This window comes from Vanellus vanellus (assembly GCF_965231255.1).
Source record: "Vanellus vanellus genome assembly, chromosome: 8".
In the NCBI taxonomy this organism is placed as follows: Eukaryota; Metazoa; Chordata; class Aves; order Charadriiformes; family Charadriidae; genus Vanellus; species Vanellus vanellus.
Genome location: NC_138913.1, coordinates 1,926,054 through 1,941,298, shown reverse-complemented (window position 1 = coordinate 1,941,298; position 15,245 = coordinate 1,926,054). Strand labels below are relative to the sequence as shown.

The 15,245-nt window shown below is 57.0% G+C and overlaps 1 protein-coding gene across 4 annotated transcripts in view; it reads right to left on the bottom strand.

The window, feature by feature from the left end:
* KCNAB1 (potassium voltage-gated channel subfamily A regulatory beta subunit 1) overlaps positions 1 to 15,245 on the bottom strand; it is a gene marked incomplete at both ends in the record, with an annotated part of 78,304 nt that overhangs the window by 51,364 nt on the left and 11,695 nt on the right. For 2 of the 4 annotated variants that reach the window (XM_082487359.1, XM_082487360.1), the window contains one exon: positions 4,254 to 4,474. The exons of the other annotated variants lie outside the window; for them this stretch is intronic. In XM_082487359.1, the coding sequence (XP_082343485.1) occupies positions 4,254 to 4,474 (221 nt within the window). Of the gene's footprint in view, positions 1 to 4,253; positions 4,475 to 15,245 lie in introns of those variants that run through there. 4 annotated transcript variants of the gene reach the window in all.

Sequence of the window (15,245 nt, the reverse complement as noted above, 5' to 3'; positions counted from 1 at the left end):
GACCCTTCGTGAGCGCTCGGCTTCGTGCCGGTGCTTTGCCCTCCAGAGCAGTGGCTAGCTGAGCACTGCGGCACCGGGGAGAGCTTGGGAAAGGTCTTTGGTTGCTAAAGCCGCCCCAGACCCTGCAAAACGCGACAGGCAATCCTTGCGCGCCCACTGCTCGCCGACTGCAAGAAGCCCTATCTGCCCTCCAGCGCCCGCAGCAGCAGGACAGGTCCCCTCGCAGCCCTGACCCGGCAGGGACGAGGTTCCCACGCTGGTCTCCCCACACTTGAATTACCGCTGCCCGTCCTCAGAGACCCCCCGCGGCGCAGGCAGGAGGTGGTGGCACGGGCATGGTGGCCACGAGTGGCTCATGAGACAGGGCTGGGCATCCCGCATCGCATGGGGCATCCCCGCCGGGGGACATTTCCCAGCCTCTCCGCACCTTGCCCCGGGCTCTGCAGGACCAGCACGGACTATTAACTCCACCAGCTTGCCTTTGCAGTTAATTTTTTTTTTTGTTTAGGCTCGCGCTGGAGCTAATGGTCAAAAGCTGCCACCATCAATTATTTATGAACACAAATAGATAGTTGAGCTTCATAAATTGGGTCCCTCGTGCCCGTGTGCGGGCAGAGCTCTCATAAAGGGCTATTTTTGAACTGCTGACGGCCCCGAATCGGCAGCGCAGCGGCTGGAGCCGGAGCTGAGCCCCGAGTCCTCTGCGGCTGAGCTCCCCGCCACGTCCTGGGCACGGAGCAGGCTCGCGGGGAGCCAGGGTGCTGCGGGGCGAGGATTAGCCCTGCGGCATGCGCGATGGCAAGGATGCCAGGACAAGCACGGGGAGCCTGGTACAAGTCTCGGCTTGAGAAGTTGTTCTCTGTGGTAGCCACAGCACATCCCAAATTGCCCCGTGCGCCAAGATCAGGGCTGGATCCACCTTCCTGGCAGCTTGGATCGGGCTGGCAATAAATTTTTTAAAAAATATGGCAAATTAGGAGGGAGAAGAAGCCAGGCTGTGACCTTCTGATGGTCCAAAGCCTGCCAGCCCTCCTCCCATGCTGCGCATCAGAGGGATGCAAAAATCCATCCTTTGTTTCCAGCAGCGGTGCGGCAGGCTGCAATTCTCCAAGCCAAGCACCGCAACTACATCATTTTCAAGGAAAGACTCGAAGTGATCCCAAACGTTCTCCCCAAGCATCTGGGCAGGCTCATCAGTGGGACCGAACCGGAGCGTTAAAAGGGACAAGAGGGAACGGCCCCTCTCCCCATTGCCTTCTGCGCGCGGGAGGCAGCCGAGGCCGTCCCCGGCGGTGACAGCAGAGGTGATGGCTGGGGAGGTCCCACCCGACGGATGCCACGATCGGACGGGGGAGGCAGCGACACGGGATTTGGCGAACGCAGAGCAGAGGTTTGCTCACGCGAACGCGGCGGGAGCGCACCTGAGTCCTAACATTTGCAGATGTTCCCCGGCGAACGCGCGTTTTTTTTCCCACAAACTCAGTCTTTTACATTCCAATTCAGGCTCTGGGCTGGAGCGGGGCCAGAAACATGTCATCGGATGAAAAGCCCCCCCACCTCCCAGCCCCGAGCTGGATCCTCTCCCGCCCCCACCCCTGTCACAGGCATAGTCGCCGTCTCTCTTTTTTACATAATCCCAGTGGCACCAGGAGCGCCCGGCAGCCGGCGTCGGCCGCGTCGGGGTCGGGCAGGATGGGGGGAGCCCGGCCGGGGGGCGGCAGCAGCGCCGAGGCTCGAATGGAGGGGACAGCTATCCCTACGCACAGCGTGAAACAAGGGGCAGCTTCCCCAGCACGTCATCTTAAGCGGCACACGCGGTGTCGCTTAGCATCAGGGACACAATTCAAGCAGAAAATGAATTGGGAAGGACCTCGGCTTCAAATGTAGGGGAGCTGAGGACTTTGCAGGATTATTGCTGCAGCCACTGGGAAAAGCCTTTGGCTTCTCCGGCTACTGGGTTTCCCTCAGACTGAGGAACCCGGCGCAGAGATGAACACGAAATATCAGCTCCGTCGCCGTTGGTAGGCGTCTTCCCTAACTAAAGGTTATCTCGATTCAGCAGCATCGCAGCTGAGCCTGGAGGTTTAGTCAGCTCTTCCTCCAAATTCCCCTTCGCTTCTTCTCTTGGGGGAGAAATCGGCTCTAGATATGGAGAGATTTGGGAGCAGAAACAGGGATTAGTCATAAAGATAAATTATCAGCCTTGTCACAAACGAGATGCTATTCCTGATGCAATTCCCCGGGTCTCGGGCAGCCGAAGCCGGGGGAGCCGTCAGGGCCGTGCTGAACACCCGCGGGAGGACTCAGCCCTCCGCATTGAAACCTTATCTAGAAATAAGCCAGAAAGGATTTACAAAGGCCCAACTTTGGAGGCTGCAGGAGCGTTTGTGTCATGCGGGCAGCAAAGAATTGCAATTACCCGGCGCGTCGGTACACGGAGAGCGCCGGGAGCCCGCGGGAAATCAGCAGAGATAACTTCTGACAATTAGTACACAGCGTCCGTCAGCCTAACGAGCAGAAGGCACAACTTGGTAACAGGCCACGTCTCGGAATGACGTGATCAAAGACACGGTTCCCTCAGATGTGCTGACGGGGGAAACTGAGGCAGGGAGGCACAGTGGCTTGGAGAGGGCTGCAGGAGGGGAGAGGGGGCACAGGGAGCCCCCGGCTGCCACCGCTCCACCGGCCCCTATGCCACTGGGAGGGCTGCGGGCATCAGATTAAAAGACAAGTTATATTGATTTGGAGAGCTGCCTCTCTTCGGGCAGGACCCTCCCCACAGCTGGGGACAGCCAGGAGAGGGGACTGTCACCACCCCCACCTCCCCCGGGAACCCCCCCAGCACCCCTCCGGCTGGGAACTGGCCCCGGGAGATATTAATCAGCATTTCTGCTCTCGCCGCAAGCCCCGCCAGCACCGCTTCTGCTGCCGACACCGTGCCGGGGAGCAAACGGCGGGAGCGTGCAACGCTCCTGCTAAAAGTTGGTCATGGCCGAAGGGCAGGAACGAGCAGTGGGAAAGGCCGGGCTTCCGCGCGGGCAAAGCCTCCGCGTTATTTATCAACCCTTCAAGCAACTCACAGCAAATTGCGGCTGAGCATCCCGTTCACGCTGCTTCCACGCGCCCCGTCTATGCAGTTCCCGGAGAGTTAATATTGACATTTTCAGAACTGCAGGATCGCCTAAACCAAGCCCTGCGCTGAGCCACACACACGCCTGAATGCCGTGTGACGGTGCCAAAGCCAGCCTGGCTTTGCATCAGCCCTGATGACCGTAAAATCAGTGTAACGGCAAAACCGCATCCCAGCCCCGCGCCGCTCCCCTGGAGCAGGTACGGCTGGCTCCGCAGGAGCATCGGCCATGATTCCACGGGCTGGGAAGAAGCACGGCTAAAGTTGCCCGGAGCCCTGCACCTCTCATTGCCCTCCCCGTGACCACGGAGACCCCCTCGCTCCGGCTGCCGGGATGCTCACGGGGACAGAGCATCCCCAGGCTGTTCCCTTCTCCCAGTCCCAATAACATCACCCATTAGTGGCTGAAAAGGGACATCCTGAACAGGCAAAAACCAACCGCCAAAGTCATAGAAATCCTTCTCGTTTTCAGCTGAAGGCATGACAGAGAAGCTTATCAGCTGCCCACACCGAGCGCTTCAGACTGAAGTCACAGCCGTTCATTATTTTCCTGCCTAGGTTAGGAGGAATAAAAACCCGTAAGATGCATGAGGCATTTTACAAGAATGCCTGTGATTATTATTTTTTTCTGCATTTCACCTAAAATTGGCTTTGATCTCATCTTCACAGAGTGAGCCAGGTGAAAAGTCAGTAAGTGATCACCATGATGAAATGGTACCCAAGGCAAATCCTTTTTTTCACTCCGTACAACATCCTGCAAATGAACTTTTCCTGTCCAGCCTCAGACATGCTTTGCTAATTGATTTTTCTGCTCATTAGCACCAATATAAGTTATACTGAGCACTTAATAGAAACCATCTTAACACCACTGTCACCAATTCACAACGTTGCACTATATTCTACCCAGGCAAGTGGTTTTTTGGTATAAAATCACGAATACATATGCCTGCAAAAATATTCACACCCAAATGCGATTCAGTTATGCACGAGTTCAAAAATCTATTAATAACCTTAGTAGAGAGCTCCTCTGCAAAATCAGATGCATCCAGGCAGGCAATTCTTTAGAGGCAAAGTAAAGAGCTATTACACTGCAACGTAACAAAGACCGATACCGTGACCATACCTATATTTCATGCCCGTTTGCTTTGCGGTGGATTCTTTTAATGAAATGTGGTGCTGGGGGGTAAATGTCCCCAAACTGCGAGCAATAATAGCCACTGTCCGAAATTTTGCCCGGGCTGCATTCACTACGTTCGGGGTAGTGGTGTTCTGCTTGCTGATGAGTCTGTCTTCACCATTTCGACTCTTCAAGTTGTGCTCTGTGCAGGCGATGGACACTTGCATCGCGCCCCCGGTGCTCCTTCAGCCACCGTCCGGAGCCCCCCCGGCGCTCCTTCAGCCACCGTCCGGAGCCCCCCCGGCCGCCCCCCCGCAGGCTGCCCAGCAGCGCGGGGCTCGGTCCCAAAGGCTGCCGGGGAAAGCCGCCGACCTTGAGCTGGGGGGGAAGTCGCCGAGGCAGCGGGGGTCTCCGGGAGAGCCGGGCTGCCTCCCTGCGACGCCGGGGGGAGAGAAGCCCCGAACTTGACGAAGCAATCGCAAGCGCGGCTCTCAGCTCGCTCCCAGCTCTCCCCTTGCGACGTTTGCCGCTGCTCAGGCACGAGCGGCCATCCGGTCAGGTGCTTTCAGTAACACAGAGCCGTTCCTTCATGCTGAACCGTCGGCAGCCGCCGCCGCCGCCGCCGCCGCCGCCGCGCTGGCTTGCTGCGGGCTTGCTGCCTGCGAGCCGGCTTTAAATCAAGGCAGGCATGCCGCAAGCCTTGGCTCCCGCGCCCGCTGGCCCGCCAACTGCTGAGCAGGCAGCCTCGCCGGCCGAGGGACCCTCCGCTCGCCAGCCGGTGCCTAAGGACCAGCCATAGCCACGGGTTCTCCTCCGCCCGGCTGCGGCAGCCCGCCGCCTGCCCGCGCCGGGGCCGGCTCCGCGGCCGCTCCCGGGATGGCCCCGGCGGGAGCTGCGGGAAGGCGGGGAGCGGGCCTCCTTTGTGCTCAGGGGGAAGGCAGGCGCTTCAGGAGGATGCCTCCCGCGAAAATAGCCGCCGGCATGGCCAAGCGGGGAGAGGACCTCCTATAAGCGGGGAGAGGACCGCTTGTAAGGAGGGAGAGGTCCTCTTATAAGCGGGGAACAATTCGATGTTAAAATGGGCTAATTGGCGGGGGGGGAGGGGGAAGGAAAAGAAAAGAAAAGGGGGGGGGGGGGGGAGGGGGAGCAAAATGGCTCTGCTACAGCGTGCCAGTGAGTTAACGCCTTAATCCCGTGCCTCCGGCACCCGGAGCCGCCGCCGGCAGCCCCGCGCCGGCAGCAGTGCCGGGGTTAATCCCCTCTCCCCCCCCCCCCCCCAGCCCCGCCAGCCCGATAAACCGCCGCGCGAAGTCTGCGTGAAGCGAACCGGCCCCGGCCCCGGCCCCGGCCGCCGCGGGGGCTGCGGCGGGAGCAGGGACCCCGGCTCCCAGCCCCCGGTCCCACCGCCCTGTGCCGCCTCTCCCGGGGCGCTGGCTGTGGGCACCGGGGGCAGGGGCGGCCCGGGGGGTCCTGGGCTGGTCAGCTGCTCCCCGGAGCGGTGGCGGGGACCCGGGGGGGATGGGGGCGGTTTGGAGTCACCCCCAGGACCCCTGTCCCTCACTGCCACCCAGCAGAGCAGCCCTGGGGGGGCACGGGCGGTGAGCAGTGGTTTGGGTACGCCCCGAGGCGCAGACCCACAGGAGAGGGGGCACATGGGGTGTTCACGGGTGGCAGCGCAGAGCGGGGGGGCGGGCGAGGGCTGGGGTCACCCGCTGTCCCTTCCCCCGCCTGGCACGGGGCCGGTGGGAAATGGTCCGCAGGGGTTCCCCACACCCCACTCCTGAATCAGCCCTCCGACTCCCAGGAGGGCTGGGGTGAGGGTGGGAACAGCTTCGGGGGTCCTGCCGCCCACCCCCTGCCCATGGCCCAGGCTGCCCAGGACCCCCTCCCCTTGGGGGTGCGAGTATCTCCGGGGCTGGAGACCCCCCAGCCTCCTGCCGGGCTCTCTCCCGCTCATGGCACGCCAAGGTGGAGCAGGTGCGGTGCGAGGAGAGAAGCTGGAGGTGCTGGTGTGCCGATGAGGACCTGTGTTGAACTCAGGATGACAAACCTCCAATTTCCTCCCCTGCAGCGGGGGCACACCACCGTTTTCTCCATCCCCCCCTTCCCCATCCCGCTGAGGAGGGGGAGTGCGAGAGCGGCTGGGTGGGCGGCCGGCAGCCAGCCAAGGCCACCCACCACCCAGGGTGGCAGGGTGAATAGCTTCTGACGATCTCTCTGCAATTCGTTTATCTAATGGCTCATTAAGGCTTATGCAGCACGTGTCTTTGAGGCTGATCTGGGGGGGTGGAAGTCAGAAAATTAAGTAGTAACTAGCTGAACGAACTGCTTCACGGCGGCGTCTCAGACACAAGATTTAGTTTTGAGAGAGCTTCCAGACATCGAATCAGTGAGTTGGTATTACAGATCACCAATAAATGCTGTTAAACACCCAGAAAAGAGTATGTCATTGGGAGGCACAGGCCATGGGGTCACTGACACCACGGTGGGGCCTCATCCAGGACATCCTGCGTGTCTCCCTGGGACTGGGGGATGCGGCTGGCGCGTCGGTGGTGGCTCCCACAGGGCTCTGCTGCGACAGTGTGGCCAGCCCAACAAGGACTAAGCACCTGCTCGGCTTTGGGAGCCCAGCCTTGCCTTTCAGAGACCAAAGCAAGACTGACAAAACTGGGATAATTTCTCTCTCTGGTGGACATGCAGCATCCTCTTGCTGCGCACGGATATTTCAAGAAATAAGACCTATTTTTACATCTTGCTTTATACACGTCTGAAGAGTTCCCGTCGCAGCCAGCAGCTGGCTCTGCCCGCACTGCCGAGCAGTGTGACTCGCTCCTGGGGACCTCCCCGGGCACCATCACCCATGTCCCAGTCACTGTCCCCGCTGCCACTGCTGCCTATGCCATCGGGTGTCCACCCCGGGGAGGGACGGAAAGGGACAGTCACGTTCTGCGCTGGCACATCCCACAGCACATATTAACTCAAGCCGCTTAGCTTCAGAGGGGTTACAGTCTCTGCCAAAGAAATATGTATTTAAATATGGGATTTATTTCATTTCCATGAACAAGATAATCACTTCTAGACTAAAACGTTAGAATAACGTAATTTTGTAGCATGGAAATCCTGAGCTTATAGAACAAGAGGTACGTGACAGCCTCAGCGGAGGACGGTGCTGGGGTGCGGTGGCAGCTCAGGCTGAGCCACGAGCCTCTGGCCAGGCTCTCCGTGCCGCTTCGGTGCCACCAAACCGCCACAGACGCGGCTGTCCGCCAAGGCGTACGTATGCCTTTCCCCCCTTGAGGAAGATGGCAATTGCTCATTAAACAACTTGCTCAAAATGCTTCATCAAACAAATCTGTTTTAACAGAGATGCTCGCGACCACGTTGGCTTTGCCTTTCCCGTGATCCCCCTTAACCCCTGCCCCAGGAGCCGCTGCATCCCTCCCGGGGCTCAAAATACAGACAAGAGCCAAACCCAGACGAGCAGGATGCTCTCGGCAAGCGCAGAAGCCAGGAGATGTTTTGCTCCCACACAAACACACATCCCGGCACCCTGGACGGTCTGTCTCTTTGCCCAGGGCCTTGCAGGGGTGGGATGACGAGCACTGCTGTGGCGAGCAGAATGGAAACCTCCAAAAAGGAAAAAATACTTGATTCAGACCCGGTCTGACGCGGGCGATGGACGAGCCCTTCCCGGTGCTCCCGCAGGCAGGGCTGGCAGCGCCGCGGCACAGCGGCTCTCCGCTCCCGGGGCCGGGCGGCAGCACGGCTCTCAGACGAAGGAGTGGGGAAGAGGTGCTCCTGCAGCCCAAAACATAAAAATAAACCCAGGTCCTTCAGTCTGGGTTGGATCAAACATTTCAAGCTGATGCAGATCCGACCCTCTGGCACGGCTCAAGCTGAACACAGTTTCCTTCGTTCTTTCTTGTTTGTTTGATGGTTTTTTTTTTTTTAAATTTCACCTTTTGGTGAAGCATCTTTGAAACTTTATGCCAAGTCTGGCTCGAGACTTTGCCTCCTGATGGCTGCAGTCACGGGCTGCATACACTAATTACTCTGCCGTGCCGTTCTACCAAGCAGAGCATTTCGCTGGACAAATATCCATCAGCATCTCATTCATTTCATTAAATTTAAGCGGATCGCCAGCTAAACCTGTATTCTCGGTAACATCAATATGCTGCGTATAAATTCTGGCGGGCTCTGTCAATCCTTTAAGATGGCAGGTCTTGATTTCATGCCCCTCTGGTGCTCAGACCTAAGCAGCGGGCGGTACTTGCGATAGCCATGGATGTTAATTAAACAATACGTGCTGCACAGGCAACGAGGCCACGGCAGCCGGTAAGCATCAAGGCCAACCATTACCATGCCCTGACAAAACCGCTTCTAAACCACGTCCCCAAGTACCACCTCTGCCCTTTTTTTAAACACCCCCAGGGAGGGGGAATCCACCCCCTCCCTGGGCAGCCTCTTCCAATGTTTGATAACCCTTTCTGTGAAAAAGCGTTCCCTAATATCCAGTCTAAACCTCCCCGACATAACTTGAACCCATTTCCTCTCCTCCTGTCACCTGTCACCAGGGAGAAGAGGTCACCCCCACCTCTCTACCCCCTCCTTTCAGGTACTTGTAGGGGGTGATAAGGTCTCCCCTCAGCCTCCTCTTCTCCGGGCTGAACACCCCCAGGTCCCTCAGCCGCTCCTCACAGGACCTGTGCTCCAGACCCCTCAGCAGCTTTGTAGCCCTTCTCCGGACCCACTCCAACACCTCAATGTCCTTCTTGTAGTGAGGGGCCCAAAACTGAACACAGCACTCGCGGTGGGGCCTCACCAGTGCCGAGTACAGGGGGATGGTCACTGCCCCAGTCCTGCTGGCCACACCGTTCCTGATACGGGCCAGGGTGCCGTTGGCCTTCTTGGCCACCCGGGCACACTGCCGGCTCATGTTCAGCCGGCCGTCCACCAACACCCCCAGGGCCTTCTCTGCCGGGCAGCTTTCCAGCCCCTCCGCCCCAGGCCTGCAGCGCCCATGGGGTTGGTGTGACCATAAAGAACCTGAGTATTTCTCAGTCTTAACCTTAGTTTCTTACAACATTGGCTTATAAACTTTGAGTGCTGCTAAAATGAACCTGAAGAGCTGATAAAACAAATCCATCCCAGTTATCTCCTGGGTCGCGGCAGCACGGCTCCACGCCCCAGCGGGGAGCGCCCGGGAAAGCTGCCCCGCTCTCTGCGCCCCCCTCGCCACCGCGGGGACCTCGGCAGCTACCCGGCTCCCCTTTAATCCCCTTTTCACTTCTGAAAGGAGTGGGATTGGCACATCTGCAAGGACACGTGGGGGCCGTGAGCCGGGTGGTGACCCCGGGATGTTCTCAATGAATCATAACATAAATAGGGCATGTTTTCACCTTATTTCGCTCAGAGGCTCATGCACCGTGGAAGACACCCCGTGGTGTTCGGCTGCAGGTCACGGCACGGAGGAGAGCTGGACACCAACCACAGGCAGCCAGTTACATAAACCCACAGCCCTGCGCGCTCACCAGCAATCCAGGTCACCAATAATGATGCCATCTCAGCCGGTTTAAGCTCTTTAACTGAAATTATTCAACGTCAACAGAAGACAGCAACCTAATACAGCAGCGAACGTCGCACCCGTCAGCGGCAATGTCAGCCGAGCCCCTCGGCAAAGTTTCTTTGCTAGACGCCGGCCTTTTTAGCAACGTGTCGTGGTTTAACCCCAGCCAGCAACTGGGACCACGCAGCCGTTGTATCTGTGTATACACCGTATACTGGGAGGGGGGAATGGTTAAGGACAGTTCCCTTGCGGAACAGTCCCTTTGCCAGCCTCTCGCGGGGCTCGTGGAGGGACTTTGCCAAGCCCCATGGGCGGGCTGGTGTCCCCGTGGGCGGGCTGGTGTCCCCGTGGGCAGGCTGGTGTCCCCGCGGGCGGGCTGGTGTCCCCGCGGGCGGGCTGGTGTCCCCGCGGGTGGGCTGGTGTCCCCGCGGGCGGGCTGGTGTCCCCGCTGGGCGCTGGGGACAGGCTCAAACTGCTTTTTTTCCGCCGCCACCGCAACGCTGTGTGGAAGAAGTCCATGGTTATCATTGCTCACTATGGCAGTGCAAACGATCGGTGCTGCATCACCACTGCATAATTACATGCAACATTAAATGCAAAGTCTGGAGCCTTTTCCCTGTGCCGCAGGAGCAGCCTCTCCCCGCCGGCGGCCGCCCCAGCCGGGCTGACACCAGCTCAACTTACGGGACCTCTGCCGAGCATCTCACCAGCGCCCTGCACACCAGCAAAACCAGCACCTAACCTGCCTCTTGGCTGCAAAATGCAGCACAGTACGGGCTGCTGCATCCCCCAGTAGCCGCCCCTACCCCCGCGGCTTTCCCTCTGCTCCCTACGGGGAAGGGACCTCTGCACCCGTGGCCAGAGCAGCACCGGGGACTGGTGAGACGCACCAGGGCAGAATAAGTCACCACTTCCAGGCTAGAGGCTCATAAAAAATATGGGTTCAGCTTTCACGATGGAGTTTTAATCACGTTGGACATTTTGACAGGTGCCCAGCGGGACTTTGCATGCGACGTAATGGGATCAGCGAAACTTCAGAAAGCTGCATGGAAGCAGCAAAAATTCATCGGGCAGTGCCACGATGGCAGGATCCTGCTCCAGAAGCGGGACCTGGGAAATGCAGAGTTCTGCCCATGGAGCTTTTCCATCCAAAAAATGCCCTTCTTTATTTTGTCTAACAGACCAGACCTGGCTACTGCAGGCAGCGGCTGTCCACAGCCGCCTTTCCAAACCCAGAGCAGATGTCCGAGGCGGTAGTCTCCAAGACCGGCTTTCATGAGAATTATCTTAATACACTGTCACAAATCCTTGATTTTCAGACTTCCGCATGATAACTCTTCCGCCGCGCAGTGGGACGCACTCGGGGAAATTCTGTGTTATGTCCCAATAAAAGTTTCATTGGGCCATAAAAGCTCTGATTATAAATACAGCCCGCGCGCATCTCTCAGCCGTTTCGCTCCATCTCAATAGCTGTTTGAAAACAGGTTTCCTGCTGGGCTAATTACTTATGACGGCAGCAGTTCTGTTACATCTCCCTAAATTGGGCTGATACGGACACCGGTGAGATAACGAGCGCCGCCACCCAGGAGAGCGGGGAGACGAGCCCAGGAGTGAGCTGGCGTTAGCACGCGTCTCCCAAAGGGGCTTCCGTGGCCTTAATTTCAATTAACAGCCGCGGCCCTGCCGCAGCGGGATGCTCACCCGCTCAGCTGAGGAGCGGTCCCGCCTGAAGCCGCAGCGACGAACCCCGCCGCGATCTGTCGCTCTTGCAGGGCGTATCTAAGCCCACGAGGAACGCTTATTTTTTGGTAAGGAAGCTGGAGCTTGGCAAGGAAATGAGCTGCGGAACAAGAAGCGCTGTGCTTTTCTAGCAAACAGCCGTCATATTTTCACCGGTTTCACATGAAAAACTTAATTTGCATTTGTAAATGCACTTGAGGAAGACTGATCAAAATTCCCACTGAATGTTTTTTAGTTCGAACGCGTCGTTCCGGCGGGTTGCCAGACGGCACACGAGATCAGTTGTCAGCTCCAGCCCCGTGCCCGCTGCCGGGCTCCGAGGGCCCCATCCTCCCAGCAGGGACCGAAACCGGGAGCGTAGCGGCGCGGGCAAACGGGTCAGGCTGGTGGCCCTGCTGACACGTGCAATGCGTTAAGGCCGGGGTACAAAGGCGGCAGCATCGCCCAGCCCCGGGGAGAGATGCCGTGCGAAGCTGCAGACGCTGCCCTGCTCTTGCGCAGGGATAATCCCCGCGTTCGCGTTCACAGGTTCTTCGGGATGTGATGAAACGATAACGGAATCAAAACCGGCATGAAAAATAGACTAGCTTTGCTTAATTCTAATTGGAATCGAGGCAGACGCCAGCAGGGTGATAAATGGGTGAGATGGCTTTCCCGCGGGCAGCGCTGCCGGCGGGTTCTGCTCTGCCCGGGGGGAACTGAGCCCCCCGAGCGGAGACCCTCGGCTGCGGCCTCGCCAGGGCTGCGCCAGGCACCCTGCAGAAACGGGGGCTTAAAAATAACCAGCACCGAAGGAGAAAATTCGCCTGTTCCGACCTCCAAAACCCACCTGGTTTCAGAGACCTCCTCTTTTTTGGGTTTGTTTTTTTTTTGCATGCCTTTCTGTATGATGTACACAATCTGTACAATAGAGATTCGCCCACGATGAACCCGTGAACAAAGTCCCACCTATTTTTCAAGCTCCCCTGGGTATCCAAGGTGCCCTCTTGCCAGCCCTGCTCGTCGGCTGCACCATGAGCACCCACCGAGACCCCACAGCAGCCCCGGCACAGCCGCAGGGCACCGAGGGAGCCGCCTGCCACCAAAGAGCTCTGCAATAGTTACCCAGCTCCACGCAATATTAAATAAATTGTGGCTTAATATAATGTGAAAGAATCAATACTGAAACGGAGACCCAGAGCTTTCCGTGTCTTACAAAGGGGACGTAACCTACCGGGCGCCCAATTCAATTAATCGCTCACTTCTCCCTGCAGAAGGGAAGCATCCACCAGCATATCGCCTACCGCCCTATTAGCTGCACTACCCCCCGCCCCAACCAGGTAATTTAATTTTTCCATGTTATCTGTTTCATTTCTCAGATGACTGAAAGCCAGTGCCTTACAAGACGGGCTCCAGAAACTACCGTTATATTAATGTATTGTAATGCACCGAACATGATTAAACATGATTAAAGCACTTAGAGCTGCACAAAGCTCCACTGCACAGTACAAGAGGTTTTCTTGCTTTATTTCCCCCTCTCTAGGTGAGGCTGGAGCCATGACACAGATATCCCAGTTACTGAGCAATGCTCCCGGGCCCGGAGGAGAGGAGCATCCCCAGCAGCAGCGTGGTCCCGGGGAGCCCGGAATATCCTTCGGATTTGCCTGCCAGGCTCAGGGATGGCAGACAGCGCGTGGCCGCAGGTTGCTCACCACTTTTCTCACTTCTGTTGTATTCGAGCGGTTTTTCGAGGGAGGCGGATCAGGCCCCGCACATCCTCTCTCTCCCGGGGCCGCGCGGCGCGGCAGAGCCCGGTCCAGGGGCACCGAAGGAAGCGATGTCGGCCCCAACGCCTGCCCCGAGCACAGCCCACGGCTGCCAGCCGCAAAGCAGCCTCCCTGCCGCGGGGGTTAAACGACAACCGAACGTTTTCAACTACAGCCGGTATTTCTACTATGAGCATCTAAAATAGCTAAAGGAAGGGGAAGAGTTAGAGACACGCGCTGAGGTTGGCAGCTCGTGGCAAACAAGCGGGTTTCCATTTGGCTGTACTCGGATTCTAGACCACATGTACAGAAGGGGAAGATAGATAGAAAATGATCCGAAAATGACAGGATGAGGGGGAATGGCTTCAAACTGGAAGAAGGGAGATTGAGATGAGATATTGGGAAGAACTTCTCGGCTGTGGGGGCGGTGAGCCCCTGGGGCAGGGTGCCCCGAGAAGCTGTGGCTGCCCCATCCCTGGAGGTGCTCAAGGCCGGGTTGGACGGGGCTGGGAGCAGCCTGGGCTGGGGGGGGGTGGCCCTGCCCAGGGCAGGGGGTGGCACTGGGGGGGCTTTAAGGGCCCGTCCAACCCAAACCATTCTGTGGTTCTATGATCTTTCCCAGGTCAACCTGACTGATAAATTTATTCCAAATAAAGGTCAGCCCAAGTTCTTCCAACTTGTCTGTGCTTATTGAATAGCAGATTTTAGGCAATTATGGATATTATTCTGTTATCTATATATGTCAAATATCACCCAAATATCACCATTACATACTTAAAACTCTCAATTAGCTTATTTGGAACAATATGTTGCTGAGGCCTTGGTCTTGGATGCTGAATAATACACAACTCCATTCTGCCCTTTTCCCGGACGCGCTATAGCAGATGGATGACTAATTACCGTGCAATAACTTCTGACTCTTTGAGATGAGCTGGCAGAGGGTCAGAATAAAGCCGAGCTACCGGAGACTGTGTTTTCTGCAAAACTTTCTTCCAACGGAGAGCCCTTCAGCAAACGTCCCACTCTCCCGGGAGCCCTCAGCTTTCACTTGAGCTGCGTCCTTCTCCAGCCAGCGTGGGGACCAGCACTCCTTCCTCAGCAAACTTAATGAAAGCTGAGTGTCTCCATCAGTGATTATCTCATATAAACCAATACTGAATAAGAAGCGCTATTAAAATATCGCCTTGCCAAACAGTATTTTTCAAAAAAGAATTTTAATTCTTCTCCTGAGATTCTCTTTTTCAGCTGCAACAACATTTCTAATTGTTAAAGCGAGCGGCACAGGGTGAGAATCCCGTCAGCTACATCCAGCAAAACTGGCACGAGGCCTCCCTGCCTGCATCGGAGAGAAAACTCGTCACATTGACCAGCGCTCCCAAAATAATGAGGCATCTGTTGGAATTAGTCATTGAGGAGAATTACCGCATCACCCAGAACAATGTCATTTGCTGAAATGCAGAAGATTACAAAGAAGCGATCTCCAGTGCAATTAATTTTATCATTGCCTTTTCACACTGCCAGGCTCCTCTTCGGGGAACGTGATACAGCAAAAACTGTTGCGTCAGCACTTCCTCCGCAGCTAAGTTACTAGCCTGCATCGCTAGTTAAAAAAATCATCATTTCAGGTCTGCTGGAATCTGCTTTTTACCTGAACAGGGCGGCTTTTCTCCCCGGGAGGTCTTGCAGAGCTGGCTTTGGGACCTTTTTGTGTTTGCCCAGGGGTGAAGGCAGAGCGCTCTGCCGCCGGGAAAAACCCAGGGACCGCGGGAACTCTTGAGCTCCCTAATTTTCCCTCCACTCCCTTCGGACTAAGGGGGAAAATATTGCTCTTTTCACCTCCAGAACCCTCTGCGAAGACTTTTAAACTTTTATTTTTGCACTGGAGGCAGGAGCACAATGTACCTCAGAGTGACATAATGTTGTTTTAGTAAATTAAATACAAGGTGC